Raw genomic sequence first — 24,540 nt, 5'->3', positions numbered from 1 at the left:
TCCTCCCTGCTTTTTTTTCTTGTGCGCGCGCAAGATTTAGACGCGGTCGTCGGCTCCCCACGCACGTTTTCACTCGCACATACAGCATACGGCGCTCGGCGACTGCGTTATCGCCCTTGGACTTTATACGGAACATCTATGAGCCAAAACCAATTTAGGGCCACAATGCGTATAGACACCATCTTTAGATAGCAAATACGGATCTCAAGGGCCATACTTTTGCTGGCGGAAACCGAAAATACGTCATAGTTGTCGCCCCCGGCACTTTGGGCGGCCAATGCCATCGTCAAGCCATCAAGCCAAGCGACATGAAAAGTCAAAAGGGCCGCTCGGGCCGGCGCAGGGTGGCAGTTCGCAACGTATGATGCGGGAACAGTCCACAGTTGCGACGCAACAGCAGGGTTATCAATGCATTGGGTTCTATGGGAGCTGTGCCGGGACCAGCCGTAAATGACGTAACAGCCGAGAAAATGCAGCACCCGGGAACGTAACAGCAGGGTTCTACTGTAACACTATATGATGCTACGACGCCATCGTGACGCTTGCTCTTCCTTTCCAATGCCTCGCGCTTGTGCGAAACGACACGCATGCAGTACCTGGTGTGACATTCCAAACATGAGTGCTTCGACGAAAACGGAAAACGAGTGCGCATTACAATTGAGGGTGCGTTAGAATCGAGTAAACACCCGTCGTTGCAATGGCTTCGACTCGGCTGAGCGCGTCTGCTGGAGTATTTAATGCACCTTTGACGTGCTGAAATAGCACCGAGAACTCGGCGAGTTGAGCCAGTTGTTTTATTTCACGAGGGGAGTATGTCATTCTTCTAGAGCCGAAAGCATGGACGAGGTGCTTGTGGTCCGTAAACAGGGTGAAACAGCGGCCTTCGAGGAAAGTAGCAGAAGTTCGTGACGGATAGGTAAGCTGCCAAAAGCTCGCAGCTGAAAGCACTGTACCTTGTCTCTGCTTCTGATAGTTTTTTTGAGAAGGCAATGAGTGGATGCCAAACGCCAGCCATGAATTGAAGCACTGCACTGACGGCAGTGCCGGAAGCATCAACTATGAGCGCAGTGGTGGCCTCGGGTGCTGGGTGTACGAGCAAAGTGCCATTTGCCAGTTGCCTTTTAATCTCCGTGAAGGCTCACTCTGTCGCCTCTGACCACAGTAAAAGTGATGTGGGGTTGGTGGTATTGAGGAGAGCTTCCAAAGGTTTGATTGTAGCAGCACAAGACAGAATAAAACGTCTATAAAAGCTCACCAAACCGAGGAAACATCAGTAACTGCCGCATTGAAGTGGGGCGAGGAAAGTTGATGATTGTCCCAACTTTGGAAGGAAGTGGTCTGATGCCTTCGTCGTTCAGGAGATGGCCAAGGAACTCGATAGATGAAGCACTTGGCGATGTTGATGATAGGGCCATGAGACTGAAGGCAATGGAGAAGAAACCGTACTTGTCTCTAATGAGCTACTGGCCACGAGGATGTCATCGATATAGGCGAAAACTGAGGGCAGTCCGTGAACCATCAATGAAACATTGTAATGTCTGGATGGCATTCTTCAGGCCTAATGGCATCCACAGGAACTCAGAGGCCAAACGGCGTTGTGATTGCTGTTTTTTCTATGCCTTTGGACTTCGGGAGGGATAGGAATTTGATGGTAGGCTTTTGCTAGATCGATCTTGGAAAATATCTGGGCACCGTGGAGACCGACAGTGAAGTCCTAAATGTTTGGTAGAGGGTACCGATCAGGAATCATAGCAGCATTCAGCGTGCTATAATCTTCGCAAGGGCGCCAATTGCCGGTCTTTTTGGGCACCGTGTGAAGACTTTTCACCATGTGTGAGACTATTTACCGTTATCTGCTCTTTCTGAATTAAACCTCCAGTTTCTTTCCAGACGGCGGCACATAGAATCTCTGGAGATTTTATATTCTTATAAGAACTCTTTTTGTCATCTCTCAGATCCCTTCATTTTAACGCCTGCTTGCCTGACCTCAACTAGAGCTTATCATGCCTCTAATATCAGACCATTCCATCCACACACTAACACTTTCAAATACAGTTTTTTCCCCCGCATGATTGAACAGTTAAATTTGTTACCTGCTGCTATTGCTGATGTATAATTCCTTTACATATTTTTATTTCTATGTTCCTGTCTGCGTATTGTAATTAGTTTTATTCATGTGTACACCCACACCTGCTGTAGACCTAACGGGCTGCAGTATGTATAAATAAAAAAAATAAAAATGTGAAGGGTGGAGGACCAGGAGCTGCTGGAGGGACGAGCAATGTCGATTTCTAACATACCGTTAAATTCCGAGCAAGCACCCCCACCCGTGCAAAAGCCCCCTCTCCCCTCCCCTAACTTCAGTGCTAATTTCAAATTTCCGCGCCGTTCCGGGAAAGCGCCCCCCCCCCCCCTCCCACCCTGCAACAACACGGGCCTGCCACATCCAGTCCACAAAAATAATGGCAAATTCGGCAAATTGCACCGGTACGCCATTTCATCAAATCATGGTCGTACCCGGACGCCCCAGTGGGCACATGTGCGCATCGGGGCGAACTGTGGCTGGCGGTCTGTTCATGGACCGCCGGCCGATGGCGAGATCTGCCTCTCACACGGCACAGAGGATTTCCCTGCGGCACGACGACGTGACCACTCGGCGACAGAGGAGTGGTCGCTGCTACGCTCTAGCTTCGCCGGCAGCTTCACCGCTGCTAATCACTCGCCACCGATATCGTCGCTAGGCCTTTTCCAGTTCACTTCGAATCTGTAGCAGACGGCACTTCAGAACGAACCGCCGACACTCCCAAGCAGCAATGTTTTGTTACCGTCATTGCCGCTTTACCCTCTCCTTGCAAAATTTCACACGAAGAAAACATGCTGATCCAGCTGCGATGCGAGCATGGCTGAGCCGCAGTTCGCTGTCCGCCGTCGGTAGCCATGCACTGCAGCTGAGCTTGACTTGTATCGGAACTCTCATTAGTGCTAAATGTTTCACTGTGGATGTGGTTTTTAATAAAGTGAACATTACGTGTCACTTTACTCTAGCGGACATAATTTTGCCTGGAATAGAAGCTGCATAACCAATGTTCGTGTCGCCGGTCGCGGCGACGCGTTGGTGCAGCGTCGATGCGCTCTATCTGTAGTTCTTTCGGTGGTTTTGAGAGTGCTAAACACCACTAACAAATCTTTGGCTTAATAAAGCTCATGTTCAATAAAATTTTAATGCCATTCCCACTGCGCTTTTTTTTTTTTTGGCGGGAAAATTTTGTCGCTGCCATCTTGAATTTTGGTGCCGTTTCGAGATAGCGCCCCCCCTAACTTTGCCGGTAATTTCGACTTGCTTGAGGGGGGGGGGGGGGCTTGCTCGGAATTTTACGGTATGCTCGAACTCGTTCCTGGTGTTGCGTAGCTTCTCTGGTACAAGACGACGCGGCGATGCTTGGCATGGCGGGCCGTTGGTGATTATGTGATGCTGAACACTGTGAACCACTGATGTAGTCCAGTCGGGTGACACAGTTAGACGGGTGTTCGTGAAGGAGGGCGGCAAATGGCTCCGGTACCGTACATTGCAATGTGAAGGCTAATGGAGCAACCGAAAAAGGTTTGCCAGCTATGCTGGATCTGGTAGTGGAATCAAGTATCCCCTTGTTGGGTCATGTCGACCAGGAGGCCGAAATGAGAGAAGTTGACACCTAGTATAGAATGGCTAACTGAAGAAACAAGGAATAGCCTCCGGAGAGTTCTACGGAGGCCGAGGTTGAGGGTGAGCGATTTGCGACGAAAAACAGGAATGCTTGAACCATTCACAGCTTGCAATTGCAGAAGGGTGTGCAGCATTTGTCCTCCACTCTTGCCGGCAATATGCTCACCTTAGCACCTGTGTCATTGAGAAATTTCAGTCTATTGACAGAGTCAGGGATGAAAAAAAGGCGACTGGGCGACTGAGCCGACTACGGTGACCTAGAGGAAAACGTACAGTGAGCACGTGGGTTGTAGGGAAAAAAAAAAAAAAAACTATATGGGTTTCCTTTGAAGATGAGTACTACATTCGGGTGGATCACAGTTTTTCCCTTTCATGATACTACCTCCACCTTGTGGGATTCCGCAGAACTGGTCGGCCATACCTGAATCATAAACATGCTGCGCAAGATGTACAGAGGGGTCCACTGTTAAAGGGAACACCGGAGCGCGTGGCGTCTGCTCTGCGCCACCGCCGGCCGGCGGCTAGAACTAGTTTCGCGCAGGCGCGGTGAGTGAGGTGGGTGGTGCTATTTCGTCGTCTGCTACCGTCTGCAGCCACGCTTCGTATCGTCGCAAAGCAACCCGTTCACGCGTTCTGAAAGTTTGCCGGAGGCTTAATGGTCACATTTGGATAGCTAGCCGTTGCAAGGTTGAACGAGAATTAGACGGGGCAAAATATTACCTTGCAGATACTTCTGCCGTTCGAACTCGCAAGGAAAACATGACAATTTTTGGCGGACTGTCTCTTAAGGACACAACAATAATAGACAGTATTTCTGCGTGTATAGTGGTCATCTCATGCACGCTAAGGCATATTGGAGCCACTGTTGTGGGTATATATGCTGAACAAAGAATCCATAAGCGCCATTGAAGCTCATTCAGTAGAATTCACAGTGGTAAGATCGATGGAGAAATGTATTGGCATGCGTAACGTGTTGAACTCCCGCAGTTGCGGATATTTTAGTTATGAGTAGATGTTGAAGTTTAGCAGCATGCCAAATTGTTCTAGACCTTTAGGTTGTTTACGTTTACAAATCGTGCCTTTCTGATTACGGTAGGCATTTTTGGGTACACCTTCAAAACACTGAGCGCTATAACCGTTTTATTAGGACTAGGTGTAAAATGTGCTCCTACAAACTGCCGTCATCTTGGGCTTCAAGAAAACCATGCGTCAAAACAAATAAATAAAACCCGTGCGTCGCTCAATATCTGGTTGCGTCGCCGTTTGCCTCCAGCATTGCCTTGATCCTAGAAGGAAGACTTGCATACAAGGCTTCACAGAATGAGGCACTTTGCTTCAAACGCTCCCATTCGGCCTTGACCGTGCTCCAAAGGCTGTCCGCGGAGAGCCCGTGCAGGCATTGACTTGCTAAGGACTTCTTCATGGTACCCCAAACGTGTTCTATAGGGTTCAAGTCGGGAGACTGCGGTGGCCAGCCCAGAACTTCCACTTGGTGACGCAGTAGAAGTGATCGAGCTTTTTTGTGGTGTGCACATGGGAGATGTCATGCTGGAAGAGGAACTCATGCGGCTGGAAAGCACCATTTGCAGCATGAGGGAGCGCAAATTGTTCGATGACATCGCAGTATTTGTCGGCCGTTAATTTTCCTTCTAAGCTGACGAGAGGCCCGAGGCCATCCTTTGTCATGCAGCCCCAAACGCTGACGACTGTCTATTCTATTAACTTTATTGAGCGGCCTCTGCGCTAGTTTTGCAATAACGCGTTGTCTGTACTTCCCTTGCCACAGTTGAACAATACGCTGCCTTTCATCGTATGGCACTCGAGCCATCGTGGATTAGTGGCGAACGAAGTGCACACTTAACCTTTTCTGAAGCGGGCAGTGTTTATGTATCAAGAAGGCGAACAAAAGACAGCAGCATCATTGCTGCTGGTGTGCAGGGTGACATTTGTTTGATTATAGATCAATTCCGTGATTTTCCTTCCAGCTGGAAGGAAAGTGGCTGCTTTCAGGTACGAACCACGCGAGCTGCTTTTCCGCGACGATCCGAAGTGCGGCACCAGACGGTAGCAGACGACGAAAGAGCACCGCCCACTACGCTCACTGCGCCTGCGCGAAGCTCGTTGCAGCCGCCGGCCGGCGGTGGCGCAGAGCAGACGCCATGCGCTCCGGTGTTCCCTTTAACAGTGGACCCCTCTGTACAAGAAAATAAATAAAGAGGACATGACAGAGCGCATTGTCCTATCCTCTTTTTGACAATTTTGTCAATGACAGTTTTTCCCTTTCATTATAATTCAAGTATGAATTCTAAGTGCTTATGCTGCAATTCTAAATGCTGCAGGTATTGGGGCCACTGTTACCATGGTTACGACAACAGAGAATGCTTAGAGCAGCAGCTTTTGACAGCTCGCACTAAACGTTAATTACTGTTGTCTTTCTGTTCTCCTTTTGCTTCACATGTCACCAACTCGGAAAAGCTTGGACATGTCTCAGCACGAGCTGCCTATGTTTAGTTAAATAAATAACAGGCATGTTCATCGCTGAGCAGATAAGCAGGGACACTAGAAATGGGCTGGTCATTGCTCCCAAAATGGTTTGTGGTGCAGAAGGCACACATACACAGGAGGATTTTGAGAGCCCTGAAGTAAATTAGCAACATAATGGTGACGCTGTCAGTTTAACAAGTGAAAGAAGTTGACTTGTAACTTCCTTTTAGAGCATTTCTCGAAACTTGCCTCTGCAGGGTGGCACAGTTAGGATCTTGATTTGATGACCCAAATTGCAATGTTAAGTACTTTGATGTCAGTGATGCTATGTATGCTAGAGGTTCTCTACTCGAAAACGGTACAAAAAACACAGGTGAAAGGACAATATGCCTTTTGCACTGTTATCAAGTATAGAACCTAACTAAACTAGCTCAGGCCAACACTTAACACCATTCTCTGCAACTGCGAAAAGAAATCAGAAGCGTAATTTGTGCTAGAGGATGCCAATCGAAATTTTGTAAGTACAGCCACAAACTTTGAATTCCTGCTCGTAATGGGCTGATGACTTGTCATTACAGAATGAAACGTCCACGCAAGTTTGGCTACACAAGCAGCTTGTCAAGGATGCCTCTCTGTCACCATCGTCACCAAAAGGCCTTGGTAAGTATCTGCTTTCTGTATATGAAAATGTCTTGCAGGGCAACTACATTTGCACCTGTATGTAGACTTCCTTTAATTTGACTTGGGTTTACTCAGTTTTTCGGTTAATTCAATCCTGACTGAAGGCAACGCACAGCCGGCGCCCATGCATTTCTATGAGCCCCAACTTTCGTTATTTCGATGCTAAAATTGACCTTCGCCGGATAATTCGAACTTTGCCAGTTAGCACGGATGCGCCTCATCCCTATGGTGACCCGGATAGTGACCCCTTGGTGGCAGTGGTTGTCCCCGCATCGAACTTTGCCAGTTAGCACGCATGCGCCTCATCCCTATGGTGACCCAGATAGTGACCTGGCAGTGACCAGATAGTGGTGGCAGTGTTTGTCCCCACAAAGCTTAGGGGACAGTGAATGCGCAGAACATACGTCGTCATCTGTTGAAAACACCTATATTTGGCCTGCCCTAGGAAGATTTTCAAGCAATAACCGTAACTCACCCTGTCTCTTTGCAGTATTTACCTGATTCTTATTCAAGAAAATTGGGCTGAAAATTGTCTGTGCAGTGAAATCGAATGCGAAACCAAAACCTTTTTCCGACGTTTGTATGATTTACCACATAATGCAAATGTACTGCAGCGAAGCTGACCTTAGGCAACCGGTCGTCATTGTGCAACACATATATTTTTCTTGCTATAAAATCGGGTCGCCTTAAATTTCTACTTGCCTTAAATTTCTACTTGGTTTACGAGCTTTAATCTAATTTATACGTTACTTTTTAGCTATGGACACAAATGAAGCGGGCACGCGTTTGATTCTGGGGCGGGTTAAGTTCTGGCAAATACTGCAGAATGAATCACCGGTGTGTTTTGAGATTTGTTATGCATCTCTTTTTATTAGACCCGCCAGATAATTTAAGCAGTTTTGTCGGTCCCGTCAGGGTCGAAGCCTAGTTGTTGGTTTGCCTTGTGTGAATCTTGCCGTGTCATCTATTCTTTAAGTGCCAGGATCCCATTACTTGTTAACCAACCAGCCTTCTTTAAATAGCATGACATGCAGCAATGATTGGACAACCAAGTCTGTTCAGCTTGTTGGGGCTGCTCATGGTTGTCAGCAGTTGTTTCGTTTTAGACCAGCTTGATCCAATTTTGTGTGCCCTCAGGACGACGCACGGCGCCACCACTTGCAATTGAGGGCATGCCCGGCTATGACAAGCTCAACACCCAGGAGCGGGAGGTAAGTGCATCTGTCACACGGGCACTTATCAGTGGATATCGAGTCGGTAGCCATGGTAATTCTCAAATTCAATCCAACTTCAAGGTGTTGTGTTGGTGCTACGTTGCAAAACCGGTGGTTATTGAAGTGCTTCAATAATCGTGACACCAAGTGCTTGTGGCCCTGCAATCACAAGCGACAGTTCTGCATTCCGAAAGTGACCAGCTCTGAAAATTAGTTTAAATATAAAAAAGTGCATTGTCATTGCTGTATGTTGTTTAAACGTCATATGGAAATAATGTACTATTTTTAGTTGTGCTAGCATCGTCATCACACATTGTTATGGTTTGGTATCATCTACAAGGTGAACAGTTTTATGCTATTATTGTTATATATTATTTTACAAAGTGCTATGTGAACACATTGTTGACGAGACTGCCTGCACTTACTGCTGGTTGGCCTTCGAGATTTGCCTCCCATTTATAAAAGCTTAAATTTTCTTCCTTTCGACAAGTTCATTTCTCATAAGCTACTAATCTTCATTTTGTCTTCTACACAAAGAGGTACCTATTGAAGGTTTCACTGTTTAAAATGTTATTTTTGACTTGCAAAATCAGATTTGCAGAGCCACACAACTTTCTACTCCCGAAAGCTGTAACTATGGGAACAAAACTGCCTATTTTGCTGTGACATCAAACTGGAATAGCATCTCATGTGAAATCAAATCATGTTCCTCATTGCATTCATTTTTTTGTTCACTCAAAAAGTGCTTTTTAGAACAGATACCTGGTTAGTTAATGCATATTTTATTGTTCTTCTTATACAGAGTCATGTTTCTGGGTTCTTTTTCTTTCTTATTTTTTCCTTAACTGTTTTGTTCTTCTAATGAAGTTTCTGCATAGTCTATGCCTCACTGCATAATATTGTTGCAGGAAGAAAGCAGGCCCACGAGTGTAGAAGAATGTATATTTACAAGCGAAGAAATATGGCGTTCAGGCAACGGCCAGAGTCTTCGTCTTCCTCTCGTTCACGTCACCTTCTTCTTTCCCTTCACCGCCTCCCGGTGGGGTTAGCTCCGTCCCGGTGCAGGTTATGGAGCGTCGCTTAATGGGGGGACATAGGGCTTGAGCCTGGCGACGTGGACAACATCGCTGGTGACGTTGGGAGGCACTGAAGGCTGACCGACTGGGGCGATCTCGTATGTCACGTCAGACAGTTGTCGTAAGATCTGGTATGGACCAGAATAACGGGAAAGTAGTTTTTCCGACAAGCCGACGCGACGTGAAGGCGTCCAGAGAAGGACAAGGGAACCAGGTGAAAAATGGTGGTCTCGGTGCCGAAGGTCGTAGCGTTGTTTTTGAGAAGCTTGCGAGACTGTGAGGCGATGACGGGCGACCTCTCGGGCCTGGGCGGCTAAGGCAATAGCATTGCGAGCGTAACCAGTGCTGGATGATTGTACTGCGGAAGGTAGCAACGTGTCGAAGGGCAAGGTGGGGTCGCGGCCATACAAAAGGTAAAATGGGGAGAATCCGGCAGTATCGTGACGGGACGAGTTGTATGCGAAAGTGATGTACGGTAAAGCGACGTCCCAGTTGCGGTGATCGTCGGAAACGTACAGGGCCAGCATTTCAGTTAGTGTGCGGTTGAGTCGTTCGGTGAGGCCGTTCGTTTGAGGGTGGTATGCGGTAGCGAGCTGGTGTTCTGTAGAACAGGAGCGGAGCAGATCATCGACGACCTTCGAGAGAAAGTAGCGGCCGCAATCCGTGAGTAACTGGCGAGGGGCGCCGTGGTGCAGGATGACGTCATATATTAGGAAGTCGGCGACATCTATAGCGCAGCTGGTTGGCATCGCTCGTGTAATGGCATATCTCGTGGCATAATCTGTTGCTACAGCAATCCATTTGTTTCCTTTCATAGAAATAGGAAAGGGGCCAAGGAGGTCGAGGCCCACACGGAAGAAGGGCTCTGTAGGGATAGAAATTGGTTGAAGCAAACCAGCAGGAGGCATAGCAGGCGTCTTGCGGCGCTGACACAGGTCGCAAGAAGTGACATAACGGAGTACAGAGCGATAAATGCCGGGCCAGAAGAAGCGGCGCCGCAGGCGGTCGTAAGTACGATTGATGCCCAGATGTCCAGCAGTAGGAGCGTCGTGAAGTTGCTGGAGCACGGCCAGTCGAAGGTGCTTTGGAACGACTAGGAGGAGCTCCGGGCCATCAGGACGAACACTACGACAGTATAAAGTTCCATCGCGCAAGGTGAACATCCGCAGAGACGGGTCATTAGGCGAGGATCTTAGGCGTTCCATAAGTGTTTGAAGAACAGGATCTTGGCGTTGCTCGTCGCCAATATGGAGAAAGCCGGAGAGGGACAGAATACTGATGTCCGAGTCTGCATCGGTATCGTCCGGTTGATCCACGGGATTGCGGGACAGGCAGTCAGCGTCTTTATGCAGGCGCCCTGACTTATACAGAATAGAAAATGTATATTCTTGTAGACGCAATGCCCAACGTGCAAGTCGTCCAGTTGGGTCCTTCAAAGAGGAGAGCCAGCAGAGGGCGTGATGATCGGTTACGACGCAGAAGCTCCGACCGAAAAGGTACGGCCGAAATTTCGCAACATACGAGCGCGAGGCATTCCCTCTCAGTGATGGAGTAATTTCGCTCGGGCGTGGAAAGAAGGCGGCTGGCGTAAGCGATGACACGGTCGTGGCCCTGTTGACGTTGAGCGAGGACAGCACCGATGCCATAACCACTCACGTCAGTTCGTACTTCAGTAGGCGCAGAAGGGTCAAAGTGTGACGGAATCGGGGAGGTTGTAAGCCGCTCGATCGGGGTAGAGAAGGCTTGCTCCTGCAGTGGTCCCCAAGAGAAAGAGGCATCTTTCTTAAGAAGGTCAGTGAGAGGGCGAGCGATGTTGGCAAATTGCTTCACAAATCGCCGGAAATAAGAGCATAAGCCCAGAAAACTACGGACATTGTTTGTTGAACAAGGTACAGGAAAATGGCGCATAGCGTGGACTTTCTGTGGATCAGGTTGGATTCCGGCGGCGTTTACGAGATGGCCGAGCATGGTAATTTCACGGCGACCGAAATGGCACTTGTAGGAGTTTAGCTGAAGGCCAGCCCTGCGAAACACGGAGAGTATGGTCGTGAGGCGCCTCAGGTGGCTCTCAAAGTTCGACGAAAACGCAATCACATCGTCAAGGTAACAGAGGCATGTAGACCACTTCAAGCCGCGCAGCAGAGAGTCCATCATGCGCTCGAATGTAGCTGGTGCATTGCATAATCCAAAGGGCATGACTTTAAATTGGTACAGACCGTCCGGTGTGACGAAGGCGGTTTTCTCACGGTCCATCTCGTCGACGCTAATCTGCCAATAGCTGGAGCGGAGGTCAATTGATGAAAAGTATTGGGATCCGTGAAGGCAGTCAAGAGCGTCGTCAATGCGAGGCAGGGGGTAAGCATCCTTTTTTGTCATCTTGTTGAGGTGACGGTAGTCAACGCAGAAGCGCCACAAGTTGTCTTTTTTTATTTACTAAGACAACCGGTGATGCCCATGGGCTACTGGAAGGTTCAATGATGTCCTTGTCCATCATCTTGTCGACCTCTTTCTAGATTGTGGCCCTTTCTGTTGCGGAGACACGATATGGCCGCCTATGAATGGGGCTGGCGTAACCGGTGTTGATGCGATGCGTGACAACAGATGTCTGACTAAGTGGACGGTCGTCCAAATCAAAAATATCCCGATAAGATGACAGGAGGTGACGAAGAGCTGTTGTTTGCTCGGAAGGAAGGTCAGGGGCGATCATCTTACAAACATCGTCCGCAGGCGTCGAGCACGAAGGAATGGGTGACAAAGGTGCGTTGGTACTCGGGAAGGATTCGGAGCCAAAGAAGAAATCTCAAGCTCTTCCAAAGGAGTGATAAGTGCGACGGCAATACCGTGTGGCAGCACATGCGTCGAAAATCCAAAATTGAGGATGGGCACCCGAGCGCAGTTTTCGAGGATCCGGATTAAGGTGCTCGGTAGGGCAATATTTTGTGACAAAACCACGTCAGTAAGCGGGGACACGACGTACTCGCCATCAGGTACGGGAGGACAGGGCGTCAGGAGGACATTGGTAGCTGCCTGTGGAGACAGCCTTGCAAACTCAGCAGAACATAAGCGGGGTGAAGCACAAGTTGTTGCGTCTGCGTCGGCAGCAAGCGGCAGATCCAGCTGTACAACACCTGCGGAGCAGTTAATTTGGGCAGAGTGTTTCGAAAGGAAGTCGAGGCCGAGAATTAGGTCGTGTGGACAGTGCTCAAGGACGATAAATAAAACAACGCTATAATGGCCCGCAATGGTCACACGTGCTGTGCACATTCCAAGAACAGGTGAAGTACTCCCATCGGCGACTCGCACAGTGCACGGTACGGCGGGCGTCAGAACCTTTTTGGGCCTTCGGCGGAGAGCAGCGCTCATAACTGAAAGCTGCGCTCCTGTGTCAACGAGAGATGTAACAGGAACACCATCAACTTCAATGTCCAGTAGGTTTCCACGTGTAGGCAGGGTCAACAGAGGATTTGTGGGTCGGGTCGGAGTTGCAGCTTCACCTCCGGGAGCTGCACCGCCTAGTTTCCCGAAGGGAAGCGACCGGTTGCAGATGGGGACGAAGAGCGGTGAACGAGAGGCGAACGGGACCGACGGCCTTGCGGAGACGGGGAGCGGCTGGATCTTGGTGGAGCACTGTCGGCGTTGATGTTCCTAGGCGGCGTGTAGGGCGAGAAAGTGCGATTGTCTGGTACTTGGCGGTAGTGACTCGGAGACGACCACCGAGGAGACGACGACCAGCGGTTACGGCAATGACGGGCGATGTGTCCAATACCGGAACAATTAAAACAGATGGGTCTGTCATCCGCTGTGCGCCAGTCAGCGGGGTTGCGACGGAGTGGCGGAAAGCTTTGCGTCTGGGAGCGAGCGGCTGGAGAAATTTGGTAGGTGTTCGTATGGCGGACCGAGCAGAGAGATGGAATGCCCAAACTCACTATTTCCTCCCGAACGACCGCTTGTATAAGCGAGATAGCGGGCACACTTTCCCGACAGTCGGAACGAATTGGAGCCGCAGCCATGGCCTAAAGCTCACGGCGAATGATACACGTTATATCTTCTGATCCTGTCGGCTGAACGAACTGCGGTGGGTCTTCGCATGAAGATGTCGCGGTGGTATTGGGCAGTCTGTTGAAATGTTGAGGGACGCGGCGGCCTTTCGCTTGTTCGAAGCGCCGGCACTCCTTTATAATTGCATCCACAGTGGCACAATCCTTACACATCAGGAGATTGAAGGCGTCGTCTGCAATACCTTTCAATCTTGTTTGCAATACCAATCTTGTCCGCCTCGGTCATGGTGTTATCAGCCTTGCGGCAGAGAGCCAGCACATCCTGTATGTACACGACATAGGATTCTGTGGACGTCTGAGCGCGGCATGCAAGTTCTTTTTTTGCTGCCAACTGACGACCGACAGGTCTGCCAAACAGGTCTCGCATTTTTTCTTTGCTGACATCCCAGCTTGTTAGGTCAGCTTCATGCGTATCGTACCATTGCTTCGCAGTTCCTTTCAGATAAAACATGAGGTTTGCTAGCATCGTTGTTGGATCCCACCTGTTGTTGTCGCACACTCGTTCGTACATCGCAAGCCAGTCCTCGACGTCGGCGTTGTCCGTGCCACAAAATGTCCCCGGGTCCCGCAGATGAGTGAGGATGACCGTTGGCATGGACTGCTGAGGCGTTGCCGGTTGTGTCGGTTGATCTGCCATTGTGGCGGCAGGTAGATGACGTCCGCTGCGAAGTTCCGTGATTGTACCCAGCACCTTCCACCAAAATGTTGCAGGAAGAAAGCAGGCCCTCGAGTGTAGAAGAATGTATATTTACAAGCGAAGAAATATGGCGTTCAGGCGATGGCCAGAGTCTTCGTCTTCCTCTCGTTCGCGTCAACTTCTTCTTTCCCTTCACCGTAACAATATATTCAGTTTAAAATTATGTATAATTAGTCTAAGCAGCTGACTGCTACATGTTACAATTTACCACTATCTTTAATTAGGGTGTCCTTCTGACAGTTTTGATCTTTTGGACACCCTGTTGTTCTACTTACAGCGCCTGCTTCGCTGCTGAGCCTGTCGACTACCAATTTTAAATGCCTGTGTGATGCCAGTATTGGCCTCTTCTAGCCAGTTGTCACAATTTCGCTCCTAAATCGACGCGTGTCACTACCTTTCATCTAGAAAACAACACCCTGCACACAGAACACAACTCTCGCAGGTGTATCTATTTAGGTGCACAAATTGAACTCATCACCAGTTGCTTTACAGACCGCTGGGTACGTGTCAGTTTTTAGATACAGTGAGAAAATGTGTAAATATAAAGGCATTCTTTTGCACAACACACCTGTTTCAGCTTTTTTATAACCCGCTTGGAAATTTCCCCTGCATGATTGAACAGTGAAATTTGTTACCTGCTGCTATTGCCGATGTATAGTTCCTTTCCTTGTCCTTAACTTAGTTAGGACTGCACAAAGAGCGATGGAACGACAAATGTTAGGCCTAACATTAAGAAACAGGAAGAGAGCGGCGTGGATCAGAGAACAAATGGGGATAGCCGATATTCTAGTTGACATTAAGCAGAAAAAGTGGAGCTAGGCAGGCCATGTAATGCATAGGATGGATAACCGGTGGACCATTAGAGTTACAGAATGGATACCAAGAGAAGAGAAGCATAGTCGAGGACGGCAGAAAACTAGGTGGAGTGATGAAGTTAGGAAATTTGCAGGCACAAGTTGGAATCAGCTAGCGCAAGACAGGGGTAATTGGAGATCGCAGGGAGAGGCCTTCGTCCTGTAGTGGACATAAATATAGGCTGATGATGATGAGTTCCTTTACATTTCTTTATTTCTATGTTCCTGTCTCTGCGTATTGTAATTAGTTTTACTCACATGTACACCCACACCTGCCGTTTGCAGATTTCATTGTGTGCCAACAAATGGCGTGAAACTTCTTTTCGATGCTCTAAGCTCACATTAGCTGTGAAACTGCAGTGCTATTTGCACCGTATTTGGTGAATTGTAATATTAACTGCAGCGCGTCCTGTGCCTAAAGGGAAGACCAAGAATTCTGGATTCGCTGAGCGAATGAAAAACCAAAGAGCTCAAGTGCACTTCTGGCATCATGTGGTCGTCAAGAACTGCATGCACTGTAGCCAGCCCAAAGGGATGCCATAATTTGGCATGGCTGGTGGTGCTACTTGCAGCAGTTGAGTGAGCAGGGTTCAAGTACTGTGTCTGTATGCGAAAGCACAAAATGTTGTGAGTGTGTTGCACTACATGATTCACATGTGTTTCAGCTGTGTGCAGGTCTCCGCATAGTGCCAGAAATGTACCTCCATTTCAAGGGACTGCTTGTCAATGAATACGAGAAGCTGGGCTCACTGCGCCTTGCCAATGCACGAGCAATCATCAAGATTGATGTCAACAAGACGAGGAAGCTCTACGACTTCTTGCTGGCCGAAGGGGTGGTAAAAAAAGACATAAATTAAGCATCCAAAAGGGCAGCAATGGACTTCTGTTCTTCAAGTCTTAAGTGTGAAATACACATTTTCACCTGTTTCTTTACTACTGTTCAGATGTGCATCACCTTAGATTAACTGTATTTACTCACATCTAAGCTGTCCGCGATTCTAGGCTGACCCCTGAAATTTCTAAGATAAAGAAAAATATATTTCCTCGAATATATAAATCTAATGGAAAAATGCATTCGACTGCAAAGAGAACACACAACAGTCTTCAGATGTTGCACTTACGTAGACGCATTATCAGAACAACTGGAATTTAATTCCATGCCACCACGACACAATTCACTGCCTGAATTGAAGTAGACATGCCAAATTCATGTCGAAGTAGAGAGGCATCTGAACTTGTTCAGAGCAACGCCTTGAACATTTGTGAGCTCCTTCGTCTTCGCTTGTATGATCTTCATCATTATGAATATTCCCACTTCTCATTGTGTGCTGATAAAATCAGCAACACCATTGTCCACCTTGTGGAATCCACCTTCTTGCAGTTGGCAATGTCTGGTGGCCATACCACATCCTCAAATCTACGCCGACCCCCGACTTTCGTACATTATTTTTTAAAGAACAGTATCGGCCTACATGTGAGTAAATACGGTGAGTTGATGCACTGTGCCTCTAAGGCATGGTGTTGTTTAAGGCTCCATTTTGGCTTTTGGTGTCCATAGCATTTGTCGCACGGGTCGTTCTGGTGGAGCAGTGCAATGAAAGGTGCAGCAGTGGAGGTCACTGCAGCAAATGGACAGAAAACAGGGGAAATTCTCTCGGTTGGTGCATAATCTTGCCCTCCACTGTACGAGCGCTCCAGCAGAAACCAGACTTGACGAGAAGGTGCAGGCTGGACTTGTTGTTTGGAGCACAACATTGTAGAGTTTGAGCGTGTCCGTTATTCGGGTAAATGCAAGCGAACTGGGCGTTTTACCAGGTGAGCGGACGCACACACGTGAACAGCTTGCAGTCACCTGGTGGCGTGGCGCACCAAGTGGCTGCACTGTGCTGGCCATTCACCGTTTATGCCTCCACTCATCCGATAAAACGCCCAGTCCACTTGCATTTAGCCGAATGACGCAGTAGCGCACCCAGGATCTCTGCCAGGGGGGGGTTGACAGTTTGCCAATACCATCTCAACAGCACTAATTTCAATTTCTTCACGGGAAATTGACAAAAAATGCGCTTTTTGCGAGTGTGCAGACGATTGCGCGTCTTACATCTTAGTTGCAGTACTCAAATGCGCAAGGAAAGAAAAGGGGTTAAACAAAAGGGGGGGTAAGGTCGGCCTCAGGGGGGGTTACAACCCCCCCCACCCCCTCGCCGTCGGTGCGCCACGGGAATAACGGACACACTAAAGCTCTCTATTGAAGAGTCCGAGCATGGCACTCCTTTTGTCTCATGTTCAGCTGCACACACCTCTTGCACTTTGTGGACTCTTTTTTTAACTTGTAAGAATGACGTCAGACTCTTCTTGCTTTGCTTGCTCTGGCACGGGGAACCAAGGCCATTGCATTGTGCCCACGATTATTTAACTTGCATCATAAAAATAGCACAGATCAGAGATCTTGGGCTGATCACAAAAGCGTAAAAAACTAAGCATGAAACCATGCGTGTACCATTCATTTAGAGTGCACTCCAGTTTGTTGAAAATTTTCAGTAGTAGTAGTATTTAGTAGTAGTTGTTGTAATAGTAGTTGTTAGTAGTATAAAAACGTCGCGAGGCGAGAAGGTGGTAAAGACTTGCGACGCTGCTCGACGAGTGTCCCGTTCTGATCTCGTCGAAAACCTCCGAGCCGCCACCAGAGACACCGGCAACAGTCACCAGCGCCGCACACGTTCGCTGCGAACGCGGGCCAAACGCCGACGGCGTCGACAACAGGTCTGCGCGTTGCTGGTGCTGCTACATCTCCTGCTACAAACTGCGACATTTTTTCATATGGTCCCATCTCACACTGGCAGACACGATCTCCTGACTCACGTCATAAAACATCGCGCCGAGCCAGTAAATGAGAGTCTACGCAGCTTTGGAAATGAAGCACGATCGCAGGGCTCATGCGAAAAATCTCGCGTTGACAAAGCGGCATTGTAGTTGAATGCGAATTTCACATTTCGCTCGTAATTCCAGTAACTTGGGGCTACAAATGTAAAGCGTGTTATTGCGAGGTTCCACCGTGAGGTTCCGTATGACGTCAACGGCGATGAAATCGTCGCCCCGCGCCGGATGCTGTATGTGCGAGTGAAAGGGCGCGAACGCACGGTGGAGAACAAACGCGCGTTCTGCGCCGTGCTCCCTGAAGGGCTGCAGAATTAAGCGTCTCTTTCCTCCTTTACAAGAGGACGCCGACTAGACCGCCCGAACAAATATCGGCTCCTGCTCTCGAGAATGTTTCCGGTCAGTTTCTTGCCTATTTGTGAGCGAATTTTTGCGCCACTCAACGCATAAAGTCACAAGGATTCCATCGGTACCAAGTTTTTCTTGGTGGGTGGACTTTTCGACCTCTTCTTCAAGACTTTTTTTGCGTACCGCGCTAGGCCTAGCTACCCATCGGCGGAGCGGCCGCCGGCCGTTCCCGCAAGGGTTTTCCCGAACTCTACGCAGAAGATGTCTATGCAAATCTCCGTCGATGGAGAGGATATCACTCCCGATGATCTTCAAGACTCTGGGTGGTCCGTGGCCATCGCTAAACGCAAACTTCGTACGACGCATACCCCCACGAACGAGACGCAAGCAAGCGTCTCGATGCCCCGCAACGCGGAGTCGTCTCATCGCTCCCGAGCTGCATTGAAGAGGCGCCTTATTGCTGCTTCGAGACTTCCTCACCTCCCAAGAGACCACCATCGAGTCATCGTGAGACCTAGAAATGGCCTCGACATGAGAAATGTGAGTCAAATCAAGTTTGCCCAGTCACTCGCAGTGGCTGCAGCGCTCAGTGAAGAAGACGTCGCAGAAGACGTGGTTTGCCCGAACATGATGCAGAACATCGCAGTTATCAGTACCCCGGCGGAGAACGCCAGGGCATACTCCAAGATCAACACTATTACTATCGGTAAGGCCACTTTTGAAGTTAGAGTCTACCGAGCTGCCCCCGACAACACATGCAAAGGTGTCATCAGGGGTATAGACTTGGACATTGGTCAAGAACAGCTTTATTCACTTATCGTGCACCAAAGGAACCCTACTGCACTACAGGTCAAGAGAATCAAGAATTCCACCACGGTGATAGTCCTCTTTGACGGACTAAAAGTACAAAATTACATCGTGTGTGGCACAAGCTTGGTGCGTTGCAACCTGTTTCGCAGACAGACGGATGTCTGTTATGCCTGTGGAAAGCTCGGTCATCGAGTCGATGTTTGTCCCAATCCAGAAGAGGCGGTCTGTAGAGGCTGCGGTATTAAATCTCCTCCGGAAGGTCACGTCTGCACCCCGGAATGCAAGTTGTGCGGGGGTCCACATCTCACGGCAGACAAGACGTGTAAACAACGTTTTCAAGTGCCTTACATAGTCCGAAGAAGAAGAAGAGAGCGGCTGATGCAATATACGTCGGCCTTTGCGGAAGACATCGACGATGACATAAACTTCACAGATGGCGGCGGAGACTTCCCGCCGCTACCAGCCGGCGCAGGTGCACGCGATACCGCTGCGGGCCCGAGCAGCAGCTGGCGCTTGCCTCACGTCAGCCAACAGCTACACCCATCACGAGGGCGCTCCCGTTCCAGGGGCGGAGCGGGTGACCGTTCGGGATCCAGAGGCCGTTCGAGATACAGGGGCCGTTCCTGCTCCAGGCTACCTGCCGTCCGCATCGCTATGCAGCAAAGAGATCAGCACCAGACCTGGGCATCCAAGGTTAAGAGCCTACACCCACAGGTAAAGGGGGGCACTCATCCAGAGCAACATACGAATATTTTTGTACAGATGCAGAGAGAAAATGCTAGCCTCAGAGCAATTGTTGAGCAACTTAGAGCTGAAATAGCCGACTTAAGGAAATCCCAGCCGGTTTCATCACCGTCTCCTCCTATCACGTATCCCGGTACAGTGGCCGCATCGGCTACGATCCTCGATGAGGTCCCTATGGACGTCCAGCCAGGGGCAAAACCCACAAAAAGGAGAGCACTAGCAAACCCGGCCAAGGACGAGGATGCAGATTTCAAAACGCAGGTCAAGGATACGTTAGCCGATATCAAAAATGCACTAAAGGCAGTGGTCCAGTCGATAGCGGCATTGGACAGCAGAGTCACAAAGATTGAAGCTGACCAAGTTAAAGTTGTACACTCAACCGAGGCTACTCCGGTCAAAGTAAATCCTAAGGTCACAATCGCACAGACGCTGCCATCCCGTAGCAATTCGCAGGAGAAACCTCCAGCGATACTCAACAATGGCGAGACACCATAACAATTTCGTAATTTGGCAATGGAACTGTTGGGGCTTCCAGTCAAAAAGGGCAGCCCTACAGCAGTACATCAAATCCCAATCAATCCGACCACAAGTTGTTATGCTACAGGAGACGCTGATGGAAATGGTGAGCCTGTCGGGCTACACACCCCACATCACGAAAAGTCTAGATGGCAGAGGTATCTGCACGTTGGTGTCTAACCAGTACACTTCAATCACGCACAATCTACACATGAGACACAGCAAGGTTGAGCACTCTCTGATAGAGATCATACCAGGCAGCAAGCTAAGAAACAGCATCTTCATACTCCACATATATAGCTCTCCAAAAGGTAGGCACCATCGCTTCACCACGTTGTTATCGAAAGCCATTACGATCGCTAGCAATGCGGGTGCACCCATAGTGATAGCGGGGGATTTCAACGCACCCCATCACGCTTGGGGCTACCCTCGCACCACTGCCAAAGGAGCCGAGCTCTGGCAAGCGGCCTCGGATCTACACCTCACTCTGGTAACGGACCCCGCGTTTCCTACCCGCACTGGAAATTCTTGCTCTAGGGATATCACCCCAGACCTCACCTTTGTTGCAACCACGGAAGAGGTCTCGTGGTCTAACTTGGCCGAGGACTTGGGGAGCGACCACTATATTCTCAGTACAACATTACAAGTTCAGGGCAAACCCCCTAGAACTTTCAAGTTCACAGACTGGGACCTCTTTCGTAAGATCAGATCTAGGAACACACAAGAAGGCAATGACCCACCGGATTTCGCCAAATGGCTATCTCAGCTTGGCGAAGACGTCAAGTCGGCCACCAAAACGATCAAGACTGATCTTAAGGTCAGTAAAATGGATAGCAGGCTTGCCCATCTTCTGGAGGCAAAAAGCGCCCTCGTTACCTGGTGGAAAGCACACCGCCTGAATCGCAGACTACGCAAGCGCATAGCGAGTCTTAATCGGGACATATCCGTACACTGTCAGACGCTGGAGAAACAGCATTGGGACGAAATTTGCAACACGGTTGATGGGCAAATGAGAGTGGGGGGGAAATGGAACCTCCTCAAACACCTGCTGCAGGAGACCAAATCCAGATCCACACAGACACGTCTGGTAGACAGAATACTACACTCGGAAAGGAAAGCGAAATCAGACGCGGACTTAATGGAGTCTTTAGCCCGAACATACCTACCCTTGGCTATAGCCCGACCTCCTTCTGGCTACCCGCAATACACGGGATCGCCAGCCCTCAAAATGGACAAGCCCTTCCAGGAAGCAGAGGTCCGGAACGCGTTAACCAATCTTAACGGGAAATCCGCCGCCGGCCCAGACGGCATCACGAACCAGATGCTACATAATCTAGACGACGATTCTGTCACCATCCTCACCAAAGAAATCAATCGTATTTGGGAGTCGGGGGTTTTCCCCGAGCACTGGAAAATGGCGTCAGTCATTCTCATCCCCAAACCAGGCCGGAGTCCCATTTTTAACAATTTGAGACCGATTTCTCTCGCGTCTTGTATAGGCAAGGTCGCCGAGCACGTCATCAACGATCGCATATCGAAACACATTGAGGAAACAAACCTCTTCCCTTTCAACATGATAGGTTTCAGACCACACCTATCGACTCAGGACGTCATGAAAATGCTGAAACATAATAATATAGATCAGGAGACAAAGGACGTTAGGGCCATTCTCAGCCTCGATCTAGAGAAGGCCTTTGACAATGTTTCACACTCCCCCATACTCGAATCCATCTCTCGCCTCAACCTAGGAACCAACTTCCACAAGTTCGCCAGCTCGTTCCTTAGGGATAGAAGAGCCACTATCAAGCTAGGGGACCTCAAATCTGAGCCCTACGATCTGGGTTCCTTCGGCACTCCTCAGGGCTCAGTCGTCTCCCCGCTGCTGTTTAACATTGCCATGTGCGGGCTTGCTGCCGAGCTCTCAAGCCTGGACGGCATCAAGTACTCCCTATACGCGGACGATATTACCATATGGAGTGTCGGTGGCTCGGAGGGCTACGTCGAGAGCTCCCTTCAGGAGGCCGTCGACTGTGTTGAAGTGTACATCAAGGAAATGGGTCTCAAGCTCTCGCCGTCAAAGTCCGAACTTCTTTTATATCGGCCTATGAGAAGGGGTCCTAAACCCCAAAACTGGAAACCACTGGCAGACGTCGACATTAGGCTGCACACGGCTGCGGGGAAGCGAATCCCAAGGGTGGATTTCATACGTGTTCTGGGCATGATCATCGAAGCCAACGGACAGAACGGCTGGATGATCGACCGTCTGGCGGAAGGGGTCATCCGATTAATCGCTAGGATCTCCAACAATCGGGGTGGTCTTCGGGAGGACAACCTCCTCAGACTGTTCCATGCCTTTTTGATGAGCCACATAAACTATGTCGCATCCATGCACAAGTGGCAACGCCACAAGAGGACTAAATTAAACACTCTCATTCGAAAAAGCATCAAGAGAGTCCTAGGTCTTCCGATGCGCACGAGTACAGAGAAACTGATGGACCTTGGAATCCACAATACGCTTGAAGAAGTCATCGAGGCTCAGCAAACGGCACAGGTTGCCAGGCTTTCAATTACATCAGCAGGGAGAAAGATTCTGGTTGACACGGGACACAACCCCCTCACGCTCGAAGTGCAAAACACACATCTCTCTGATCGCATGAGATCTTGCATCAAGGTCTCTCCCCTTCCACGAAACATGCACCCACAATACAACGTGGGCAGGCGTGTCGCTCGAGCCTCCTCTCTTTTATCCCACGCTCACGCCCACTCTCCGCTTGCATGCTTTGTCGATGCCACCCAGTACGGATCTTCCGCTCACTTTGCAGTAGTATCCACAGATACTAAGGGTCGGATTCTATCCTCAGCATCGGTTCGAACCTCTTCTCCCCACAAAGCAGAGCAGATGGCCATCGCACTCGCTCTCCTTGATCCGCAAAGAACTGATATTTACACTGACTCTAGATCCGCTGCTAGAGCCTTCGCTTCTGGGACCGTCTGCAAGGAAGTTTTTAGAACTCTCGCTCACAAGGAACTCACACACCACACCATCACTTGGTTCTCTGCTCATCTTGGCTCGAGGGTCGGGGGCCTTTCCAATGTCAACGAGCTAGCCCACTCCCAGGCACGAGGTCTCACTTGCCGCGCCGGGACTTGCGCGGCTCAGGCGGAGGAACCAGCCCCCAGCCTTCATTTTAGGGACATTTTGACTACTTTCAACGAGGTCACGAAACACTATCAAATGGGGCGTAGGTCCTTCCCACTCCCACACGAAAAGTTGTCTCGGCCACAGGCAATCTCTCTTCGCATGCTTCAGACGGGGACATACCCCAGCCTCTACATTTACAGTCACTACTCAGACATTTCAGCACATTGTCCAGACTGTAACGATCGCAGTGATTTCAGACACATGCTCTGGAGGTGCCCCTCTTTACAGGGAAAGCATCACGACTTCTCTGAAGATGAATTTGATTCCATGTTCAAGAGCCCGGTCCTACTACAACTCCAGGCTGTCCAGAAGGCCCACGACGCGGCGGTGAGGCTAGGCCTCCGCGTCCCTACGTGGGAGCGGCCCGCGATCCTCCCCTATAAAACGGGGGCGGAATCCTTCAGGACCTCAATAAAGTTCTTTATCTATCTATAACCTCCTTTACAATCACCATATATATATATATATATATATATATATATATATATATATATATATAAAGTAAACGCGACTTATTCTGTCCCGCGAAAGGCCGTGGGGGGAGGGAGGGGAGGCGACGTTTAGCTGCAGCACCAAATGCGTATTTATATATATATGAAAAAAAAATTGTCGCAGTTTCACCCGAAAGGCGAAGCACCAATTGCGATAGCAAATTAGTAGAGAGCTATACGGAGTAAGGATAGTAGTTTTATAAGCGATATAAACTTGGACATTCAGCAGCACCAGCAACGCGCAGAACTGTTGTCGACGCCGTCGGCGTCGCGTTCGCACCGAACGCGTGCGGCGTTTTTATATAAATATGTATTTGGTGCCGCAGCTAAACGTCGCCTCCCCTCCCTTCCTCCCGTCCCCCCCACAAGCCTTTCGCGCGACGGAAAAAGTTGCGTTTGCTCTCTATATATGGAAAGGAGGAAAGAGACGCTTAATTCTGCAGCCCTTCAGGTGGTGGTGGTGAAAACTTTATTGAGTCGTTTGTGCCTTATGCGGTTACACCTTAGGAATGGGTTGGCTCTTGGCTGCGTGCAGTGGCTGGGAGCTGGTGCTTCTCAGCGACGACTAAAGCCCAGTCCGTTAGCTGTTTTTGCACAGCCTGATCAGAGCTGGACACAGCAGCCTCCCATCGCTCGAGGTCTGAGTTGCCAATCGGCAGGTGGTCGGAGCTCAGAGCATAAATATAGAATGTGGTGGAAATCCGCTTTAGGCGCACCACAGAGTGTGCACTCAGGCGAGAAAAGTCCCGGGTGTATTAGTGCTAGATGGGCGGGGGAGAGGAAAATGC

The 24,540-nt window shown here is 49.4% G+C and overlaps 1 protein-coding gene across 2 annotated transcripts in view; it reads left to right on the top strand.

Annotated features, from left to right (window-relative positions):
* Window positions 1-16,051, top strand: part of LOC119446866 (transcriptional adapter 2-alpha) — a 96,651-nt gene extending 80,600 nt beyond the window's left edge. Inside the window, exons 7-9 of one of the 2 annotated variants that reach the window (XM_037711443.2) lie at window positions 6,766-6,847; window positions 8,006-8,079; window positions 15,433-16,051. In XM_037711443.2, coding sequence (XP_037567371.1) covers window positions 6,766-6,847; window positions 8,006-8,079; window positions 15,433-15,624 — 348 coding nt within the window. In that variant the 3' untranslated portion in view covers window positions 15,625-16,051. The remainder of the gene's footprint in view (window positions 1-6,765; window positions 6,848-8,005; window positions 8,080-15,432) is intronic. The other variant, XM_037711442.2, reaches the window with a different exon arrangement.
* The last annotated feature ends 8,489 nt before the right edge of the window (window positions 16,052-24,540 follow it).

The sequence above is a fragment of the Dermacentor silvarum genome, chromosome 3 (genome assembly GCF_013339745.2).
Source record: "Dermacentor silvarum isolate Dsil-2018 chromosome 3, BIME_Dsil_1.4, whole genome shotgun sequence".
NCBI classification, from domain to species: domain Eukaryota; kingdom Metazoa; phylum Arthropoda; class Arachnida; order Ixodida; family Ixodidae; genus Dermacentor; species Dermacentor silvarum.
This window is presented reverse-complemented; position numbering and strand designations above follow the sequence as displayed.